The following is a 23,083-nucleotide window of genomic DNA, read 5'->3' on the forward strand; positions in this document are numbered from 1 at the left end:
AGAGAACAGTCTTCACATGGAACACACATCAGGTGGGCAGCACACAGCAGCCGCAGCATTTCCCCACTCAAACAAAGGTGCACAAGAGATCACTTCTTTTTCTCACCAGGCTTCCCAGTGCAGTAGCAAAGACAACACATCTCAGAATTCTGAGGCTGGCTGCTATCTGCAGTTAGGGGACTTGAACAAGACTGGTCACAGAGGCATTTTATATCTGGGCACTGCATGAGAAAGGTGATGGCTGCACACAGATGTTCTGCCTCTTCAGATGGTCCCTACAGCAGAGAACATTACACAGAGTGTGGGGTTTTTTGCATTTGACACTTGAAAACCCCATTTGATTTCTTCACAGAGAATGAGAATCAGTTTTCTGAATGTGTTGCAAGAATTTCTGAAATGCCAGCTTTCCAATGAATCAGAATTTTAAAAAAGACTTTCTGGTTGTTTCTGGAAATCTGCATTTCTAATGTATGTGGCATGTTCTATTAACACTGTGACTATTCACTCTATTTTAACCTGTTTCCAAAATCAGCATCCTAATTCTAAATAATAAACTAAGTCTTATTGAAATAAAATAACTCAGTGATGTAATACATTCATGTTATGTAAAGTTTGACCTTATTCTGCCATATTTCTAGAATAGTGACAATTTAATGTCTTATAGTCCTAATTAAAAAAAGAACCAAGAAAAATAATTTCAAAAAGTCAGAAGAAATTAACCAAGAAAGAAAAATATTCCAGTGTTCTAAACTCTGTGATTTCAATCCCTAGGAACCTTACTTGACACCAGGGCTCTACAGACAAGAATGTGAATTATTAATCTCTAGAGGAGAATAAAATATTTCTACTGAATTGTGTATTCAGTACTTCCATCCTCCTCAACATAGCCTTATTTGGTTGATAACTTCAGGCTAAGCCATGGGAAGAAAGGATGGTTTATTAATTAGATTTCTCTTTAAGAAAAGTGTTTTCAGATATTATATTTTGTGGAGAGAAATGGCAAGAAAAATTGGCAAGAATCTGAGAGTGTTTCAAAGTATACCACTAGAAGGCTAGAAACCAAGCACAACTTTGACAAGACAGATGCTTTCCAATAAAAGTAAACTATGCCCACTCCCTTCCAACTTTGTTTCTCCAAAAGCCTAAAATCTGGGTTTGGCAGAGCAATAAGTAGATATAAAACAGAGACAGCAAGGTGATGTATCCTGCCTGAGGTATACAAGTTTTTGGGTCCAGTCTGGATGGAATACATTCGTCCTTATATGATTATCATGTCTATGATGGGTAGAGTCACCTTAAAAGCTACAAAAATGTACAGAAAATTCCTTCTACTCTCCATTCCTGTGCCCCCACACACCCAAGCAAAAAAAAAAAAAAAGTATTTTCTTTACAAGTTCTTACACTGTCTAAGATGCCTAAGGGCTGCTTTGTGGGCTCTTGAGCTTCCTAACTAGAAAGGCTCAGATAGAAGTGCTCAAATTCACTGCATTGGGAGTTTGTAGGACAATTACCAGATTTCTGACTTGGGATCTGAATTGTGTTGCATTTATGACTTGCAACTGGGTTGTATTGTCTGCACTTACCTAGTTGGTGATGGTGCTGTTGTCAGTGCATGTGTCAGCCCTCCCAGCCCAGGGAAAGCTTCTGAACAGTGCTGCACTGCACTGCTCTTCCTAAAGCTGAGAAACGCCAGGCAACACCAGCCGCTGCCACGGGCTGAGTACGGCAAAAGCTGGGCTCATTCACACAACACTTGTCCATGCTCAGATTCACAATGGAAAGCCCAAAGGATTGCTGGTCAACTGGAGAGGTCCAAAAAGTGGCAAAGCATGATATTTGGGGGATATAAAAGAAGGCAAAACTGGTGGATATTTGATACTGAGCAGACTGAGAGAGAAGGAATCTGAAATGGAGAAAAATCAAGTATGTGATGGCCATTTTGTTAAGAACAGTGGAAAATAAGTAGAGTCCAGTTCAGGCATTGTAAAGCAGGACTTGGCTCTTTCACATAACTAACTTTCACTGTTTAAAATACAGCAAATACATGAACTTTCAACTCACCAAAAAATATGAAGTTGTGCTTTTTATGTCAGCTGCTGTTTTCAAAGCTGGCTGTTATTTTTGAAGGTTATAAAGTCTCTAGACATTTTTTCTAAGAACTAAATGACAATTTAGGTCCTTTATGGAATTACTAGAAATTCAGGAAAACAAGGCAGAAACAGATAGATAATAAAATTTTCTGAATGTTAATTTAGCTTGGATTTTTCAGATGCATTGAATTTCACAGACGTTTTACTTTATCATTAAAATAAAGTCTTAATTTTTTGCTCAACACAAACCAAGAAGAATCCAATATTGACAAGACAGAAATTGAATACAGAAGAATTTTCAGTGCTCTTTTACCATCATAAAGTAAAATTTACAGAATTTCTTACTTGAAAAGAATCTTCAGTACAATGACTGGAAAAAATCCTTTCCCTTAGAGAAATAAATACTCGTAAGAATGAAAAGTAATGTAACACATTCCTCTGCACAGACATTATGGACTTAGATCACTTAAAATCTCACTCAAGCTATCTGTACTTATGATCTTATGTTATGTTCCAGAGAACAGTGTAAATTATTCTTATCAACTAAAAACACAAGGCCTGCTGATTATATTCCAAAAACAAAAACAAAAACATGCTTTTATGACAGGTTATAGCCCATGTGCTGCTCCTGGTTTAATGACTGAAAATGCTTATTTGCAATCCACCACATTTTGAGTAACACCTGAAAACATATGCAGCAAGATGGTTAGGACATATACATCCTGGTAAAGATGGGTGCTTGCCTGTCTCATCTTTCCCTCCTCAGCTCCTCATCTCTGTGGACCTGCAGTTTCTTTCTCTTATATTATCCATAAAATACATAATAGTAATTGTTTTCCCATTTTTCTGGCTCAGAATGCAAAAGGACTGGCAAGTGGAAGGAGGGGGAGGACATAAATGCAGGACCACCACCACATCTCTGCATTCTGCAGCTCCACTGCTGCCTCCAGCCCACCTCCAGTACCGTGTTCTCCTCTGGGGCTCCCAACATAAGAAGGATGTGGACATGCTGGTGTCCAGAGGAGGCCACCAAGATGATCAGAGGGTTAGAACAGCTCTCCTACAAAGACAGGCTGAAAGAGTTGGGGTTGTTCAGCCTGGAAAAGAGAAGGCTTCCAGTACCTACAAACAACCTTCCAGTACCTACAAGAAAGCTGAAAAAGAACATTTTCCTAGGGCTTGTGGTGATAGGCCAAAGGGGAGTGGCTTCAAAGAGGGTAGGTATGGATTAGGTATGAGGAAGAAATTCTTTGCTGTGAGAGTGATGAGACAGTGGACCAGTTTGCTCAGCAGATTTGTGAATGCCCCATCCCTTGAAGTGTTCAAGGCCAGGCTGGATAGGGCTCTGAGCAACCTGGTCTAGTGGAAGGTGTCCCTGCGCACAGCATGGGGGTGGAACGAGATGATCTTTAAGGGTCCCTTTGAACCCAAACCATTCTATGATTCTGTGATTCTAGTCAGCAATACAGAAAAGGGAAAAGACTTGCTAACAGATGACTCCCTTTACACATCCACCTTCAAGTCTTCCAGTCCCAGACTACAAGCCCAGAAGACAAAGACAAGGCTGCATATTGGAGAAAGAAGAAAAAATATTAATTTTTAAAGTTTTGAAGCCCTGGGAATGTGGTTACTTCTCTGTTGCTGTACTGTGTTTGCCTTTTGAGTCAATTATGTATCTTTAGTGAAATAAATGAATCGCCACACTACAGTCTTGGTAAGTGTCCACATACTGAAGAAATAAATAATATTATTTCTAAAAGGAATTACATTGCATCTACCAGTGATTGACCTCCATGTAATAACTGAGGAAAGATAACTGGGATTTAAAACATGAAAAAAATAAAGTGATAAGAAATTTCCAGGGAAATCACAGAATCCATTAGACTTTTAATATTCTTTAATCTATACGATACACAAGGAGAAATGTCAGAAGTACTCAAATTTTTCCCATGCCCTCTTATCCAATGCCATAGAGCACCTAATTAAGCCCTTAGCAGCATAAATCATTATTTTTAAAAATATGTAGAAATTAAAATTTTATTTCTGATTATTTGATGAAACAAACAATTAAAAATTCATCAGTTTTTCATAAATAAAATGTGCAGCTGAAAAATGATACGCCTACCAGTCAAACTATCTTTGAAAGAATTAAGGAAATCCAAAATTGGCAACATGGGACACTTTTTGTATAACTGTGATAGACAAGAGATCTGGACATTCCTATTCTTTGAAGGAATCACATTTTCAAATGTAGACTAACAGTTTCTTGCTATCACCGTTTCATTACATATGTAAACATTGTAAAATTCACAGTTACAAAATTTATATGTGATTTATATGGTTCAATATGGGATGAAATAATATTTTTTCCTATGCTGGAAAAACAGTTGGATTATAATATGCTTATATAATGTTTAGTCAATGGATATGTATGCAACATGAGAGAAAAGTCAAGATTTGTCTCTATCCTGGCCATGTCTTGGAAAAATACTTGCATTTGATTATGTGTTTTTTACATGGTGTTACATTTTTTTAAAAAAAAAATTGCATCCACTTTCATAACCAGACCCTTTTGTAATCTCAGTATTTATTATGATTATATGTATTCATTATGATATTACTTATTCTCCTTCTATGAATGTAAACAGCAAACCCTGCTCTGAATCTGCCTTGCAGAACAGTGAATCACAGTTGTGATATGAACCAATGGTTGCATGACAGGTATGTGTTGGTTTCTTATTCACTAAAGACCCAATTTGATCAAGAATGGAAAGCAAAAATGATCAATTCTTTCTCCCAAACCATCTTCTTTTTGGTCTGAACCATTAGAGAAAGAAAAATTCATGCATTTCAAACCTGCTCAGGTTCCAAACAAATCCAAATGCTATTTGTTTTGTACTCTACTGACTGCAAAAATAAGGTAAAGAACCCCAGATATACTAAACAAGAATCTCTAACATGTAAAAGCAATAAAAGCAGTAAGAAAATTATGACCATTTAGCCATGCCTTGAAGAGACAGAAGGCACCATAAGCTTGCTTTTAGAAAAGTGACTTGCACAGATGGAGACTTAAGTGAGCTGATTTTTCTGATTTAATTTTAAATGAGTATTTTACAGGCATTTAAATATAAGTAGCCTCCATATGCATTCTTTACAGTCAATGCAGAGAAAGGGCACTTTCAGGATGTAATTCATTGGTCCTGTTTTCAGCATCTAGTCTAAAATGAGATTAATTGCAAGCACATATTTATCTCTATAGGCAGTAAGACAGTCCAGGTAAATAAAAAAGTCTGTATGAATTGTTGGCGATGCCTACACATGATGGATCCCATCTTTAGATGCAAAATAGTCTGGTTTCAGATAAGCCAAATTATAAGCTGAGGGAACATAGTAGAACCGTTGTGTATTCCTCTAGACAAATGTCCAATGATCCTGAATTGTGTGAGAAAAAGAACTCTCAAATCAAAACATGATTTCACAGGAAGAGTAAAATGGAAATTATGAGACAGTTGAATGGCTTGCAAGGGCCTGGACTTGTATATTTTAACTAAATAGCCTGAGTCACATACTGAGAGATGCCAAAATAAGTAGACAGGTGCTTAACTCAGAACTTAATTGTGTGCTCGGTAAGACTCCAGAAACAGAGAATGAGAGAGTTCCTAGAGTTTAGAAAAACACACCTGGAAGGGCCCATCAAGAGTTCAGCTATCTGTGAGAAAGACTGAAACATAGAAAAAAAAATAATTTATTGAGGCTCTTATTCATCTTAGTTGCTACTTGCTTATACAGCCCCTAATGGAAGAGGAGAGCTCCACATACACCACCCCATAAAAGAAATTACTTACAGTGATAGCAACAGGAGTGTTATTAAGAAATAAGGCATTAATGGCTAAATCATTTTCCAAATCTGTGAACATCTGAATGTAGAATCAAGCCTCCTGCCTTCTGAAATATAAATTCCAGATAAATAGATTAGAAAAAATATGCAGATTATGAGTCACCTTGTAATGAGCAGCATTCTCACCTAGCTGTATTTAATTCCTGTCATGATACAAATGAATTTATGGCTACAGTCAGTCTGATGGCTTACAAACATCAGGGACCTCCTTACCAAAAGCTAAAGACTGTTTCCCAGATAGCAACTGCCTATCACCATTAAAGGGAGAGTGAGGGAAAAACAAAAAACTTACAGTGCATAGTTCTTTATCCTTAGCAGATGTTTACACCATATTTATCATCAAGTCTTGGCTTGCAAGAAAAACAGGTAATAATAACAACATTATTTTTTGAAACAGAGTTCTTCAAACTCAACAGGAAAGTGTCAAAATTAAAGCAGTAGTCAGAATGTCAGCTCTTAAGAGAGGAAAACAAACAAGTATATTTAAAGAATCACTTCAGAGTTTAAAGTCCTCCTAAGGGAAGAAAATATTTCCCTATTCTCCCCAAGAAGCTTGGATGAGACCAGTTAGCTGTGTATAACTGCACTCAGAAAACTTTGAATCAATATTTAATATTACAACTTTAATTGAAAACTAACACAATAATAATAATAACAATAACAATAACAATAATAATAATAATAATAATAATAATAATAATAATAATAATAATAATAATAATAATAAAGTGAGCAGCACTCTGAACTGCACAGAAAGCAAGTTCTGCAGCCAGGATGAAAGCTCCTCTACAGGAATTCCCAAGGGAAATCACAGAGGAAGTGTTTACCTCATTTAGAAAAGGGCACTAACGGTGAATCTTTCCTTATTCTCAAGGGACTCCATGGAAAACAATATATCTGACTAAAAAGAATGAGATTTGCATGATGTATTTGGACTCACGTTAACTCCTCTTGCAGTAGAGTGTGTCAGCGCCTTTTCCGATTCTAAGGGAGCCACATATTGCATACAGAAAGCAAGTTTTGCAACAACACGACTTAGGATAAAAACTGTAACAGAAAAATTTATTCTCTGCTACAATGAAAACGAGTATGAAATAAAAAACAGGGCAGTGATTTACATCGTCCTTTATTCTTTTCGTCAGCTGAAGTATAAAACTGACTCCCCATTAACCTCTCACTTCCTCAGCAGTTTTATGACTTTCTAAGTATAGAAATGCTCTTTTATTTTTAAAGTATGTCAGTACGAAAGTATATGGGTTGCAGTTTCATCTAAAATTATGGCAGTTCACCTCTCCAAAAAGTTCCAGCAATTAGATTGAAAACGAGAGCCTCCAAGTAGCACTCGGGCAAGGAGTGACTTCTAAATTACAAGATGCAAGTGCTCAAACTGGTCCACTTTATGCTTGCTCCAAGTAAGGCACCCGAAGAACAGTTTCTGAGAGGATAAAAATGCACAATTCTTGCAGCTGCAATCGCTCTGTCGGCCAGGCTGATCTATTTATATTTAAGTGAAATCAGCACCGAAATAACTGTTTTCCAGACCGACAAAAACTCATGACTGTCCAAAGACTTCAATCCCCTCAAAAGAACGTCGCTACGCGCTCCTGCGTCTGGCAACGTGCAAGCCCTGCCCAGCCAAGTCCCGCGGCGCCTCTCCCTGGGCTCCCCGCGGCAGCAGGGCTTGGGGGCAGGAGGGACGTGGGGAGCCGAGCGCTGGCCCGGGTGGGAGCAGCCGCTCAGCGCAGCCCCGAGGGACGCGGCCTCGGCGGTCCGGGGCTATTCACCGCCCGCTGCTCCGCTGGGCTCCGCGGAGCCTGTCTCCGTCTTGCTGCCGGCCTCCGGCGGTTCCTTGTTCCCCCGGCCCTCGGATTTCTTGTTAAAGCAGATTTTGAACACCCCCAGGACGGTCATGACCAGGATGATCAGCACCACCACCGCGACCGTCACCAGGATGAAAACGTAGTTGGAGGAGGAGGAGGGAGGCGGAGGAGCAGCCTTCTCTCCGCCGGCGGAGGCCGTGGTGGTGGCGGGCGGCTCCGTGGAACCGGCGGGTGTCGGGATGGAAGGATACCGCCCCTCCCCCCCGGCACTCGACGGCTCCACGGGGCCGCCTGCAGCGGTGGGGCCCGGCCCCGTGGCCGGGCAGGGAGTTCCGTCCGGGCCGCCCGTGGTGCAGGCACAGGCGAAGCCGCCGCCCGCATCGCGGCACCCGGCGGCCTCGGCGCACCGCCCGCTGTCGGAGCTCTTGCCGCCGAAGGGGCAGGGGCAGAGGGGCTTCTCTGTCGCCTTCCAGGCGAAGCCGCCCGGCTCGGGCTGGCAGGTGAGCCGCACCTCCCCGCCGGGACACGCCACCGTCAGCACGGTGCCCGGCGGGCTGAAGCCGGGGCCGCCGCTGCGCTCCTCGAAGGGGAGCCAGTAGTCGAGGTGGAGGGCGCCCGCGGGACTGAGGTCGGGGCAGGCACCCTCGTACTGGTACTTGCAGAGGTAGCCCGGGCTTTTCAGCTGGCAGAGCCGCTCCTTCCAGCCCCAGCTGCGGCCGTGCTCGGGGTGGGCCGCCAGGTGCAGCCCAGCGCAGCGGGCGGTGAGGCAGGACCGCAGGGGCTCCTGCAGCCACCGGCCGAGCGCCGCCGGCACCTCCTGCGGGTTCGTCCCACCCCCGACGCCCTCCCAAGAGAAGCCGCGGAGCGGCTGCTCCTCGTGGGTGCAGGCGGGGGCGTTTCTCTTCAGGCCGACCCAGAACAGCGCGGGCGCGGGCACGGCCGCCTCTGCCAGCCCCAGCAGCAGGCGCAGCTCCGGCTCGCCGCTGACCCAGGCGAGGCTGCCCCGCCGCTGGTCGCAGGCGCCGCGGGCCTCGGCATACGAGACGTTGGCGAGGGGGGCGCTGAAGCAGGCGCCGGCGGGCGGGCAGCGCACGGCGGCCCGCGGGGGTGGCGGGCTCCGGCCCAGGGCGCAGGCCGCAGCCAGGAGCAGGCACCAGGGCCCAGCCCGCCTCATGCCGGCGGCGGGACGCGGCGGGCTGAGGGGCGCGGGCTGCCCCTGCGGCTGTGGTGGCGTTCGGTCCTGACTCGGGCTGGCCTCCGCTGCCCGCGCCGGCCCCGCTCCCACGGCCCTGCCCCGGACCTCCCGGAGGAAACGTGTGACCTCGGCATCCTCCGTTTGTGTTGGAGGGCCCGGGGCAAGCAGCTCCCTGCGCTGCCAGGAAGCGCTCGCCCAGCCCGGCGGGCGGGTGTCCAGCCGCGGGGTAGGACGGTGCCTTCTCCGCTGTCGGAGGGGCCGGAGGGTGGCGAAGCCCAGAGCCGCAGCATTCGGACAGGGGTCACTGGCCTTGTGTCAGGCCCGAGGTGCCCGGGCCAATCTTGTTAGCTTGTTGCACAGCGCTTTCCGTTGAAAAGCGGTCCAACCTCAGTTATTTCTTCCTCGAAGGTTGGTGGTTTCTTGGTGAGGTGAGGCTGTGCAATCAACCCCATAGCTCCCGATACAGGGGCGATTTAACAATCGCAAAAACTGATTCAGCTCACGGTTTTCCAGCAGGCTGGCCTAAATGCATCATACGTCAGGTGCCTACTCTGACTTCAGTAGTTCTTGAATGAGTTTCAGTGATCCACTGCATCTGTTCCTCTGCATCCTACTCTGAATGTAGTACCCATGTTGCCTCAGTTTCCTACTCCTTACTGTTATTTCTGTGTGCTGTTGCCTGATGTGTACGGTCAGATATAGCATACATCTGAGTCTCTTCCAGGTATTTTACGTGGCGTGAAACTGCAAGCATACATGTGCATTTTGTTTTCCAGATATTACTTTGGAAAAACCCATGCCAATGTTTTTGGTTTTGTGAATAAAAAATAATACAAATTTCTAGTATTTGAATACCATGGGTGGCAGGCGTGGGAGAAGAAGAAAAAAGCAAAAAATAAAAAAATGTATCTGGAGTTTTTAAAACGTATGATTTCTCAGTAATTGCAGTTCATTTGAGTGCCAGTAGACTTGGTTTTATGGAAAATAGGTTTTTAGAACAAAACAAGATCTTGTTGGTTTAATTCTAGATGAAATAGAATTTTTGGTTAATCAAGATGTCGAGATGCCTATGGCCACCTAAGTTAAAGTATTTGGTGTTGTAGCAGCTGTGTATTCAGACTTGCTGCCTACTGGAATTTTAACTCCTGCATTCATTCTTCTCCACAGAGCACCAGGGCAGAGGCATTGAGCCATGTGCCTGTGTGGATCAGCACATGAAGATTCTTACTGCCTGCCTGCATTTTAATCCAGAAATACGCAATTAATTTTGCATCAGGAGGCTTTATCACTTGCTATTCACATCCCTAGTTCTTCACTGGTTCTAGTCTTAAATGTGCCCAAACTAAACAAATTGTTCCTTAAGCCCCCTGCTTTTCTTGATGATGTGCAAGAGCTGTGCTTCTGCACATACCTGTCAAGTTAGTACTTTGAGCCGTTTTCCCCAAATCTGGATGATAGGTTAGAGAGAGAAGAGAGTTTGCTACAGTTTTACTTTGGCCATTTTACCGGGGAATGCTTACAAGGCTTTGCCTAATATTCCACTGCAATCCTACAGCTTCACTTTGTTTTCTCTTTCAAAATTGAGTTCATTTATTATAGCTTAATAGAAGCTAAACTTTATAAATAGAAGGAATAATGTTGAAGCCCCAAAATTTTCATGTTATTCTTCAAACCTAGGACTCTGACCCTGAGGAGGAGAATGCAGCTCAGTCCATGAAAGCATTTACTCCCTTGCATCTCTTCTCAGCTGTCAGCCAGGGCATGATTTGAGCTGCCTGGGCTGGCCTCTCTACCAGGTAATTGATGGCTATTACCGACTCATTTCACACAGGCCATGACTTTAATTTCCTAGGCTATATATGAACCAGCAAACTGGCAAACCAGTTTAGAAACAATAGGTTAGCCACCAGTGCCCTGGGAAGTCCAGTCTCATTGGAAGAACTTGTACTGCACAGAAAGATGAAAACACTGTATCGCCAAAGCTGAAGGCTTTTGTCAGCTGAAAATAGAGGCAGTGGCTATGCATCTACTCGACCTGCCTGTATACCTGCTCTCCTCTCCTATCACTACTCTTGAATGTCCTGCAAAATATTTTAAAAATAACAGGTCTGCTGGATCTCCAGAAAACAGCTCTTCCTCTGTTTTTTTCTGTTGTTCTTTCATTTCTTACGTTTACCTAAACATTCATGTTCTTACATTTAGGTAAATAAGAAATCGCTCTTCATGGGTTTTTTTCTGGAGAAGTTCTTTTTTTGAAAGAGAGGATTAACTACCCCCATGCAAACGCTGGTACCAGTCTGCATGTGAGGCAGCTAGAACTTCTACATATAAAGAAGGCTTTATTACACAAATGTGAATGTTAAACTGATGGATGTATAAGCTCTAATGTAGCTGTTGCTTTCAATAGTTAAAGCGTTATTTAGATGTAGTCATTCCTTAGTCTTTTTCCTGTAAGATCTTAGCCCTTGAAAAAAAAAGGCTTGCTTTAATTGTATTTTAATAAAATCCATTGGGGCTTTTTATTTCATTATGTAACTGTATCTATCTTATAATAACACATATATTTTTACTAAGGAGCTGTGTGAGAAGTGCTGAATTAATAAAACTACTTTTCTCTTTTAGGGTGGATTCATTTTGTATTTTTATAAGGTAAATTACAACTATTCTTTTTGCAACTAATCAGGAAATATGTCATCCGTATATCAGCACATACTTAGCTACTGCTAGGGCCTAAGGGAGTGTATTTTCATCAGAAGTAGTCTTGTTGAGGGATACAGTATCCAGATCCTGCTAAAAGCCATATTTTACTTCTCAGAGGTAGATGGATGGTGCAGTAAAAGAGATCTGCCTTGCTTCGAAGGGGGCAAGTAAAATGATCGTGTCACACTAAAATGTGTAGAGCATAAGAACAGTAAATTTCTCTTCCCCAAAGGGGATACAGGAAAATGTCTGGAAATAGATTTGTCTAGCTGTTATGCGACAAAACCTGGAGACACTATCTAATAACAGAAGCAGCTATCTTTTCTGCTAGTGTAAAGGAGGACTGCTGATGTGCACCTCCATTTATCACCTGGTTTGTTACATGATACCGATTTGTTTGGGGCTGGAAACTATGGACAGGGAGCAGTAAGTGGAGATCAGTGTTCTGGCAGCACTGCCTGTTTGCACAGCTTCGGCCTTTTAGCTTGCTGCAGCCTTGCAGAGTCTACAAGTGGTCAGGCTGTACAGTCCCTATGAGCTCTCTCCTTCCCTCTGATCCAAACTAGTATCTCTACTGTATCCAGATATCCTTCTGCTGAATTTGTTGTGGGTAAAGTTAAGACTTACTCCCCATATTTCAGTGTTCTGCTAAGATAACGGTAATAATTTAAATAACCTAATGTAAACAGGCATTTTAAACAAGTGAAAATTGCTGTCACTTGGCAGTGTGCCTCAAAAATTATGCGTTAATCCTCCTTTTGTCACTAGGTGCTCCATGAAACAAAATCTATATTATATAAAAATAAATATTTATATTTATATTATATAAAACATGTTTGGTTTAATTTTATATGTATATATTTATATTATATAAAATAATATATATGTTATATTATGATATAATAAATATATTTATGGTTTATCAAATAAGGCAGCCCTACATTTCACATATAACTTGCATTTAGCCAAAGTATTTTCTCACTAAACAGTTGTATTATTCTTTAAGAAAATACCTTAGTTTTAAAAATAAGTCCATCTTGGAGTCAATGAGAACTATCTCGTTTCAACAGCGTGACAAGATTTCTCATTAATTTCTCTGCATTCAGTCCAACAACTTGAAACAATGAGTAAAAATGCCAGGTGGAATCCAGCATGCTTTTGTTACTTTTCCAGAGAACAAGATAGGAAATGAAAATAAGAATTTCTGCCTTACTGTAACAAATTACATGATAGTAAGAATTTAATTATTCATCTCTCAAAAAGACTTTGTCGATTACAAGGTTCATTTACAGAGTTTGGAAAAGACAACCCAGCAGGGGTCATGCAAGTCCCTGTCTACTGTAATAATAATTTCCAGTGACATTATCACATAGCTATGGGACTTAATAACAAGGAATGATATTTAACTGCTGGTATGAACACAGTGGTATATCTGTTACATTTATGACATAGGCGTAAAATATAACTAATAACTAACCTGCTAAGGGAACATTTAGTAGATGAACTGCATTGATGTGGCTGTACCATTACCCAATATGCATATGTTCCCCTTAAAGCCTGATCAGTTTATATGTTCATGTTTCCATTGCTAAGTATGTGAGAAAAAAATGTATTCTGTTACCACTTGCATTCATCTTTAATGAGTTAGTAAAGAAGATTCCCATTCTGTAATTAGCTAGGGAAAATGAACTCCAGAACTCTCAAATTAAATACACTAAATCTTTTCCAAAAATACTGTAGAGTATAAATATTTTTCAATCTCACTCTAGCTCCCTCCCTTTTGTTGACTGGATAATTCATACTAGTTTAATCCCAGCCTCCAAATTCCTCACATCTCCTGTGCTCATGTAGCACTGTCTTGTCCTACATGAGCTTTGTGTTGAGTATACATTGGCATGAGGGGGTATGGCCATATGGTCTATTTTGCAGTAAACAATTTCAGAAATAGTAAAAGCACTGAAATGCATCATTGTATCAAAGCTCCCTGCATCATCTTCTCTTTTCTCCATATATTGAATAACAGACACCCAGCAGTGGTCAGAGCTTTGAGTGGTTCGACATATCCTATAGGTCCATTTGTTGCTTGCTGCATTGTTTTGCATGTTGCAAAATCTGAGCTTTCAGTTCTGTTTTCGTGTGTGCCTATCTCGAGAGGGAGAGGGAGAGGGAGAGGGAGCTGCAGCACAGAAAAAAAAAGAGTAGTCAGGAAAATAGGAAAATAGGGAGTATACGCAAAAAGAAGAAAACAGGGAAGAAATCGAAAGAAAAGAGAGATTATTCACCAGTGCCAAAGTACCAGAGTGGCAGAGGGAGCCGAGGGGCTGTGATGTGCTGCCACTGCCCAATGTGGCAGCACTGGTGTGTGAGCTGGTGCTGGTGCCCGCAGGTGTGTTTGCACAGCTGGGCAGCCCCCACAGCAGCCTGATGCCACGTGGAGCAAAGGACAGTCACAACCAAAGAGGCAGTTACCACATAAAGTCAGCATGTGGGTCTTCAAGGCATCTTTTAGGCATCTGCAGGAGACACACTGTGTCCTGAGGGATGTTCAGAGCCTTGAAGCTACTTTGTGGTTCAAAGGTCATCCTTAAAAAGCATTATTGTGATAAGTTCAATACCACCTTTATGCAATTTGCTTCCTGGTCCACAGGGGTACTATCAGTAGCCAATGTAAACCATAGGTTTTGGAGTTCTGATGTCCTCTTATCCTAGGAAAAAAGCAAACAAAAGAGGAGAATTAGAGACTAATTGAGATTTACCCCAGTACTCTTACATGTTTCTAGTATTTTATCAGATTTTGACCTAAATAAAAGCATTTTTGAAAATCAGTGCGTTTCCATTTGAAGTGAGAAACACCTACGTTTATAGTAACTTCCTATAGTATTGTAATTCTGCAACAAACTTCTAGGACTGTCAGGCTTTTTGGGATGAGACAGAATTTCCTAGGGAAATAAAGGAAAATAGAAGGAAATCTATTGGTAAAGAGCTGATTTCACTTCCTGGCCTTTTGCCCAGACTGACTATTTCAGAGTGTCTCGTAGTATTTGCTTGAAAATGGGTAAGGGATACAGACTAGTAAGAATAAAAGCAAGAAGGAGCAGCTGTGAGATGGAGAGGCAGCAGATGCTTGTCTACACAAGCAGCTAATTCAAAATGAAAAAAATAAAAGGAAGGAAGAAAATTCTGAGCCTAGTGAAATAATTGTTGTCATGGAGATTATGGGAGGTAAACATACCTTTTATGGAAATATTTATTGCCATTCTTTTTGTGAGACTAGACAGACTAAAAAGGCTTTAGTTCACTTTATTGATGCATTTCCCTCCTTTCCCTTTTTATATAATGGCAATTCTTAAAGCATTTCCTTCTCAAGAAAGTCTGTTTTAAATGTTCCTCATTGTTTGCTTGCAAGACATAGAAGCAGAGTATCTGTATACTGTTGAAGGGGGAAAAGAGAGTTTTGCTGCATGGCACACGGCTTTTTTCCTCTCCTGTTTATTATGGTGAAAAGGCCAGCAGTGCTGTCCTTTACGCTTGTGTGCTAAATGTGTGTTGAGCAGTACTTACTCTTGCTATCCTAAATCGTTCTATACTCATCAGTTGGTACCTAGGAGCCTGAAATTTTACAGGAAATAAAGACAAGGGAGTTCTTTATATGCTCTGGAAGAAATCCCTTTTGAATGCAGATAGCCTGAAGGAAAGAATTGGTGTCTGACTTTTGACTTCCCACACACTAGGGCATGGAATAGTCAGGACTGGGGTGTTACTCTGTGTCTAATTAAAATAAGAAAATTAAATTAATATCTTAACTTTATTTTCCAGAAATGATTCATGTTCTAGGTAGTGGATGTGTCTTACCTGTGTTTCTTTCATGTGAAGGTTAAAATCCTAGCAGCTCTGGTAGTTTTTCCCAATTTAAATGAAGTGAATATCTCTGTTATGACATATGAAGATGTTTCACAAAAATTGAGGTTTATTAAAACGAAAGGCATGGGAGAAAAATAATTTCAGAGCATAGTCTCATGTTCCATACATTAGCAATAACACATTCAGAAGGTAGACTTGATCTACAATTTTCATCCACAAGCAGGTTCTGCTATTTTAATATAGTTTTTAAATTTTTGTATTATAGCTGTGTGCTAGGCCAGGTTTGATTTATTTATATTTCCATTGAATTATATGATACAGTAGCAGCAAAGATACAGTCCTTTTTCTGCTGTTATGAATATCTCAGGGCTGCAGAAAACACATGAACATCCTGTGTCTCCTGTAGATCTGTGCAGACTGAGTCCCACCTGAGCCTGTTGTTACTCTGTTCTGTGGTGGTGTGTATGAAAAAGGAAAAGTGCTCCTCTGCAAATTCTGTACCCAGTGGTGTATGCCCATTCTGTCCATATCCAGACACTTGTGGTTATTCTTCCCCTCATATTCTGGGAACACTTGAGAAGGATATGCAACTATTCATACAGTAAGATAAAGCCCAAACTACTCTTTAGCTGAAGACAAAAAACAACCCTTGTATCCATATAATCATATTTAAAACAAGCCATGAATAATAGGATGTGAAAACAAAAAGTGGCCTCATTTCCTGGCGTCATTTAGAGTGATGCCAGCCAGAGGCTGCCCTTGAAGATCGCCAGGGTTCAGGGATTGTCCGTGAAGGGAGGGGCTGTCATCACTGCTCTGCTGGTTTCAGATTTCAGTCGTCGTAGCTTTGTCTACTTCTATGTGGTATGAAAACAGAATGACAGTAATTTGTGCTTGGTGCTCATCAGAGACACTGTAATTGGGGGGAGAGGTTAGTGTCTGCAGGAATCTAATTTAGATACTCCACCAACACGCCAAGTTCCCCTTGGGAGGTTGGTTTACATTCAGCAGTATTTTCCCAGGTGAGGCACGAATGAGTGGTGAATGTTGTTTGTTGTTGCTTTAGCTGCCCATAACTCAGGACAACAGGCAGCCTGCAATCCAGCTGCACCACTTGGCACTTGGGTTCAAAGGGCCTTGGTTTCATATTAGTTGAATAGAAAAGGTCAATAAGAGGTGAGAGACAATTGAATGTAGATAAATAATACAGGAATGAGGGCTGCAAGTGTTTGACTCATCTCTGCTGATGTGATATTGATCTGAACTAGAAATGTCAAACCCTTCTCCACCCAGAGGTTTAGAAATGCTTCTGATGTGTGTCAGTAAGAGATAAGAATCAGACCAAGAATATATTAGCAGATGCCACAGGGAATAAAGCATAAACAACCCAAGAACAATAGTTCCTGTGTGTCAGCTACAAATAAGGTGTTCTTACTTGGCAGAGCACGTTCTGCTTATGCCTGATCCTTCAGGGCAGTCTGGGCATGCCAAGGACACTTCTCCCGGGAGGAGAGGTCAGGTACAAGGAGACTGTATAAGGATGAGGTGGCAGGTTGATGGGACTGCACCTGTGCCCTCACATGGAGGGGTGGAGAAAAGGATTGTAGTCAATGGATTTGTTCTACACTGAATTTCCACCCCAAGTATTTTCTGACTAGCCTTCATATTTTACCCAGAGAGCACCCAACTGGATTCATAAAGGATTTTAGGCATCATGCTACAACTTCCAATTAAAGAATGGACCTTCAAAACCTCTGCTACACCATAATTTAACCCTCTAGAGGCACCTCCCCAGCATGCTGATTTTCCTTCCTGTAAATTACTTTACATTTTTCCCATTAGTGTGCAGCTTGACTTTACACTTGACAAGAATTGTCCCTTCTGTATTATGCTTATTCTTTGATCTCAGATGAATAAAATCAGCTTAATTTGCCTTATGCATAAAGCCTTGCACAAAATGCAGTCAGATCACAAAAGGACAGAGAAAGGAAATCCTGTAGCCTGGAGGTTAAGACATTTTTCATGACAAAGCAGAGTTACTTCTGCTGCAGTGATTATTTCTGTATTTTATATCCTCTGAAAAGAAAAAAATCTGTCAGGAGAGACAGATGCAGAAACCCAACTAAGATTGACTGATCTTCTCCTCAAGCACAGGGTTTTGCTTCACATCCCTGCTCCACAGTCTGACAGAAGAAGGATTTGAACATACATCTCTGACATTCAAGTAAGCATATTAATCACTGAGCTGTCTGACTTTTTTCCTTTTTCTTATTTAGAGAGACTGACTACATACCAGTTTTCTGATGTATTGGAAAGCAACCAGTGGGGACTTGGACTAAACAAACCTCTTTTCCTTCCTTCTTCCCTGACAGGAAGGGCGTCAGTACGCCTCCATCTTCAAACAAGCTAGGAACATGGAACGTTTGACAGAGATTGTTCCTTTGAAGTCAATACTAAATTGAGGCCTGTCTGAAATATTGAATTTGTATTCCAAAGGAAAGAGCTCTTACAAAAATATCTAGAGAAATCGTGCTTTTGCTGAAATGTTCTGTGTTAGTCTCTTGCTACATCAGAACCAAGGAGGCAATGTTGCTGCTATAAAACCAGTGAGAATAATCTATTTTTAAACGTATTGGTTTTAGTCTTACCCATGCTTTCCACCAATGTACAAAAAAAGGGATTTTTCTTCTTCAGAATTTAAATATTAAAGGGGAAAAAAGTAATAATTACTTACTTTAGTAATTCCGGAAGGGTTTCCACATCAGTGTAAGAAAATTTAGGGAAATGAAGGAACTTAATCTTAGCTAAAATATCAACACTATATTTTAACAAAGATTCCCAAGTAATTGTGACTTCAAGTCACTGCTCACAATGGATAACATTTCCAGGGAAACAGGAATGGGGCTGGGTTGGTGTTTTTTGATTTAGCCAGACTCCTCTGGTGGGAGAGAAGCAAGGCAGAGAGAAGATGAGATAAACCTTCAGACTCTGAATTCTCTTGCCAGACTGGTCATGTAAGCCACTACAGAGAGAATTTATCCTGTCCTCTGACACTGTAAATATTAGCTTACTGGTTTAATTATAATTGGTCCAGCAACATACACGTGTTTTTTTCTTTTCTTTTTTCTTATTGTTTTAAATGTGAAGGGACTGTGCTATACTATTGTGTAAGCACAAGACAAGAGCCACTAGATTTTCAGTTTCTATCAGGAAAATAAGTTAAACAGGATTAAGGAACCTTAAAATAATTTAAATTGCTTCTTTCTAGGTCAAGCAAATATTATATAAAACACCCTTCCTTGAAAAGTAGGCTTTATGTAGACCTTTAACTTTAGACTTTTATAGTTACACATATTAATGCATGAATCTATGCAATGACAGTTCAGAGATGTGCTTGAATGCATTCATTGCTGGTATTCTGGATTTATGGCAACTGGACCAGAGGTCTGTGAAACTTTGCTCGTCTCATTCCCAACAGGATTGAAATGCTTCTGCTGTTCAGTCGTCTTGTATGCTTGTCACCATTAATGTTCCCTCTAATTTATTTCTCTGTGTGTGACAAATGACCTCCTGAATACCAATGTGAAACTTGTAACCCTAATTCACACAGTGCTGGAAATGGGACAGCAAAATAAATGAGTGTGCGATCCTCTTTCTTTTTTTTGATATTCTCACTCAGTTCATGGTGTAAGTTTCTACAAATTTATGGCTTCATCAGCTTAGAAAGTTGAAATAAGTTATTTTGCAGTGCAGACCCTCAAATTAGAGTGTCCAGGGAAACACAGCTGCATCACTGATAGACAACCCTTGTGCAAAAACCTTGAACAGACTAAAAACGCATCCTCCCAGCCAAGTCTTCCACTTTGAGTTCTGTCATTCCAGTAATTGGAAAAGAGAGAGAGAGAAGAGAGAGGAATTCAGAGTATTCAGAATTGTTCTTTACATACTAGGACGAGTAGTGCACTGCCTGCTCAGGAGGAAAATCCCCAAGAGAAGCAGTTTGCCATTCTGGATCTATCTCTGTGCTCCAGAGTTCTGGGCAAAAGATATAAAGGAGAATGATGGAAGTGGAATCTGGGGCTGTGGGAGCACTGGACCATCTGGAAGATGTGAATCACATCTCAGCATACCCTGTCCCAGTCCCTATGTTTGCAAGCTAAGGTTTTACAGATGGACTTACAGGAATCCTGAACTTGTGCTGATCTGAGGTGTTAGCAACCTCCATGCACATCCTTCCTTTTGCTCACTGCCTGGAGGCAAAAGCTGAGGAGCTGCCACAAATTCAGGGGTGCTGGTAACAGCCCTGTCACATCCAGATGTCCTGGCCATTGCAGTGGTCACTAGCAAACCTGTTTGTATCTACAGCTGTGCCTGGCACAGACTGCTCACTTTTATGGCTCCTCTTTCATGGCACAGCTCAGAGGGTGGAAGCCCATTGTTGTGTCAAGCAGCTACATGCAGTGTGTAAAACATCTCAAATAGTCAAGCACACAAGCACAAAATTAAACTTTCCAGGAGTAAAATTTTATTGCTCCAGTGATGACATTAATTGAGTTCAAAGAGTGATCAGGCTTGGGTGGGATGGCTTTATTCTGAAGCCTGAATGGAGAAAAACAAATATTTCAGAGTCACGTACAATTCTTTTGCTATAGTGCCATGTTTTTTCAGGTGATTTATTTGACCCTAGTTTGTACTCCATGGTGTGGTTTCTAGAATATTGTGGTGACCCACCCTTAAGGGGAAGGAAATTCTCTGGACCTCTACAGTTATGCTTAGTGTGCATAAGCAATACAACTTCTGTCTGAATTCACAGGGTCTCCTGCATGTAGATTGTGACACTTTAAGCAGCAACCCTCTGTGTCTAAAAAGCAGGGTAAGGGGCTGAGTGAGCAGGGATTCTAGAAAAACAATACTTGAACACTGAATTAAAGTGGTCTACCTAAGTGTGTGGCCTTAAGAACACTTGTGTAAATATGCATATGTGGAAAAGAAAATCCTTTCCCCCATTAAAAGTAGTGGGAATTTTACCACTAGATTCAGAAAGGTTTGATTGCCATCTAGGGCATATTGGAAAGTATAATTAATGGTTTCTGGAAAAGTCATTGAAATGGAAATGTCAAAATTTCCTTAAAAAAAAGAAAACAGCATTTTTATTTTAGAAGAATGCATTTGGAAAAAAATCTCTTAAACTGACATTTTCTTACTACCCACATCAGAAATGAAAAGTGGCTATTTTCCAGTGACATAGAAGTAGGTTACTGAAATTACTGGAGCTTTAGTGTTCCAGCTTGCCTGACACTAAATGTGATGTCTGTTCTTTAGATAAAAAGATTTTATATGACTGTATAGAGTAACAGGCAACTTTCTTATTATCTTCAGATTATGAGCATATGCAGATTATAGGCACTAAAAAAACCCTACACATTCTGGAGAGAGACTGCTACAACAGTATTGATGATAACCTAAGATTCTGCTTCATTGTCCTGTCATAATTCTTAAATTGGATAGTCTCAGGATGTCCTGCCCATGTCTAGGCAGGAAATTTAGCCTAATTCTCATTCCTGCAGTTATCTGCCTGATGATGGCTGGATGAGTGAGGAGCACCATGCACTGCAGTTACCTGTGATGTATAAAATCAGCTGAAAAAAGCAGGCAGTTATTTTTCCAGCAGTATCTGCTTGGCACATAACTTCAAAAAGAAACTATAAAGAGAGGAGACAGACAAAGGTTGCATTTATCGTCCTGATTTTATGTGTATCAGCCCTTGGCAGGACTAAATGACAGTGAAATCAACAGTCATAAACAGAGCAAGAACAAAGGTCCTTGGTATAAGCTGTTTCTTTTGTTCTTTGTTTGCAATGCTTGTGAATACAAAATTAAAACACTAAGTAGCTGTTATCTCCTGTTTGTGGCTTAGAGCAAAAGCCCAGCAAAACCCAGAATTTTACATAGTTCCACATCAAAATCATGATTCAAGCCTGTCCTGATCCAAACAAAACTCCTTCCTCAAAATACTGATGCAAATGGGGCAAATTTTACTTCTGGGTTTTTCTGTTAACTCTACAGGTTGGGTGCACTGATAGCACTGTAAACATTTTTGTTTATCTCATCTTTCCTTAGCACAGTCTGAAAACCTTAGCAGAATCCTCATGGGGAAATAACAGTATCCCCCTTGAGGAATACATTCTATTGCAACCATGTTGTCCATTTGTCATTCTATTTGTCTTTTAAGTTGAAACAACAGAATTGCTGTCTAGCTTTCTTCATAGTCTTGAAAAGGACTGTGAATAATTCACAAACCTGTTGAGACCTAAGGCAGCTGTACTGATGGTCTGTGAGGGGTCAGAGAGAAACCATACCTTGCTTTCTATGCTTAGAAATCAAACCATAGAGTCATTCAGGGGGAAACCATTGCTTTAGCATGGTCATGCTGAAAGTTGCTTAAGAGCACATGTTGTAATTGGATGTAAACATAGACATGTGGTAAGTCTTCCTCTAGAAAACACTTGTGAAAGCTTTAACCAGTCAATCTGCAATCCTTTTTCAGCTGATTCTTGCAATCTATGCCCTTTGAAGCCAAGGCTCTGCACGTATCTAAAAGTTTATTGCTGAGTGATGGTCCAAAATCAATTTGTTAAACTGTTTCAAAGTCTTTTAAAAATACAGTGAAGGAAAATGCTGAGTTTTAGTGTTAAAATTCAAAAGGTTACATCAGAGAGAGAGGAGACAGAGACTTCTGTTGCCTTAGTAGGAATGCATTGTAATAGAACAGAATTCTGAATGCCAAGTTTAAGTGTCTCAAATACCAATATCAACAGATTTCTCCAGAGATCATAGGCAGATACATTAACTAAAAGACTAAAGCACTGTTTCTGAAAGTTGCTGAATTTCCCTCAACTCCCTTTGAACTCAGTGGGAAAGATAAGGGTGTCCAGGGCAGGAGAAATTATAAAGGTATTGGGTAATGACATTCATCATCTTGCGTCCTAAAATGCACTTTGGGCTTCCTTTTGTCTCTCATCACTTCTAGATTAAAGCTCAGGGAGAGGATAGAATATTAAAATATCATCCAATTTATAATTTCTTACTAAAGTAAATTCACAGATGACCTTGAAAAATAATTAATACAACAAGTTTATAAAAGAGGATGACCCAGTCATTCTGAATAAGATCAGAGCAGGTGATAGAACAGCAGTGTGGTGGGAATGAAAGATGATCAAGAATATTAAAGCACCCAGTATATGAAAGGATTTCTTCAGGAATTCCCGCTTCCCTTGCATCCTGAGAAAAATCCACAGATTCAAGCTGACTGTATAAATATATTATAAATTCAGTATCTGGTCTTGCTACATGTAAAGCAGGCAATTTAAAATTCTGTCCAAGTATTATAAGCTCATATTTTTCTGTATTAGGAGAGTCTTTCTATTAAAATGTAACCCAAATTCATAAACATTCAAGAATTTAGAATTTATTTTTAGATGTATTTTCCGTGTCTCTTAAAGCAAACTTAATGTGACGA

General features: G+C 40.9%; 1 protein-coding gene across 1 annotated transcript; it reads right to left on the reverse strand.

Annotated features, from left to right (window-relative positions):
* Positions 1 to 6,725: 6,725 nt before the first annotated feature.
* Positions 6,726 to 9,455, reverse strand: CLEC14A (C-type lectin domain containing 14A). The gene is made up of 2 exons (XM_088058066.1): positions 9,390 to 9,455; positions 6,726 to 9,249 (listed from the first exon to the last, which is right to left on the reverse strand). Exons 1-2 carry the CDS (start codon positions 9,453 to 9,455, stop codon positions 7,765 to 7,767), a joined length of 1,551 nt encoding a protein of 516 aa, XP_087914192.1. The 3' UTR covers positions 6,726 to 7,764.
* Between the last annotated feature and the right edge of the window lie 13,628 nt (positions 9,456 to 23,083).

The sequence above is a fragment of the Pseudopodoces humilis genome, chromosome 7 (genome assembly GCF_049639895.1).
Source record: "Pseudopodoces humilis isolate 2021_Gansu_Grassland_sample_001 chromosome 7, ASM4963989v1, whole genome shotgun sequence".
NCBI lineage: Eukaryota > Metazoa > Chordata > Aves > Passeriformes > Paridae > Pseudopodoces > Pseudopodoces humilis.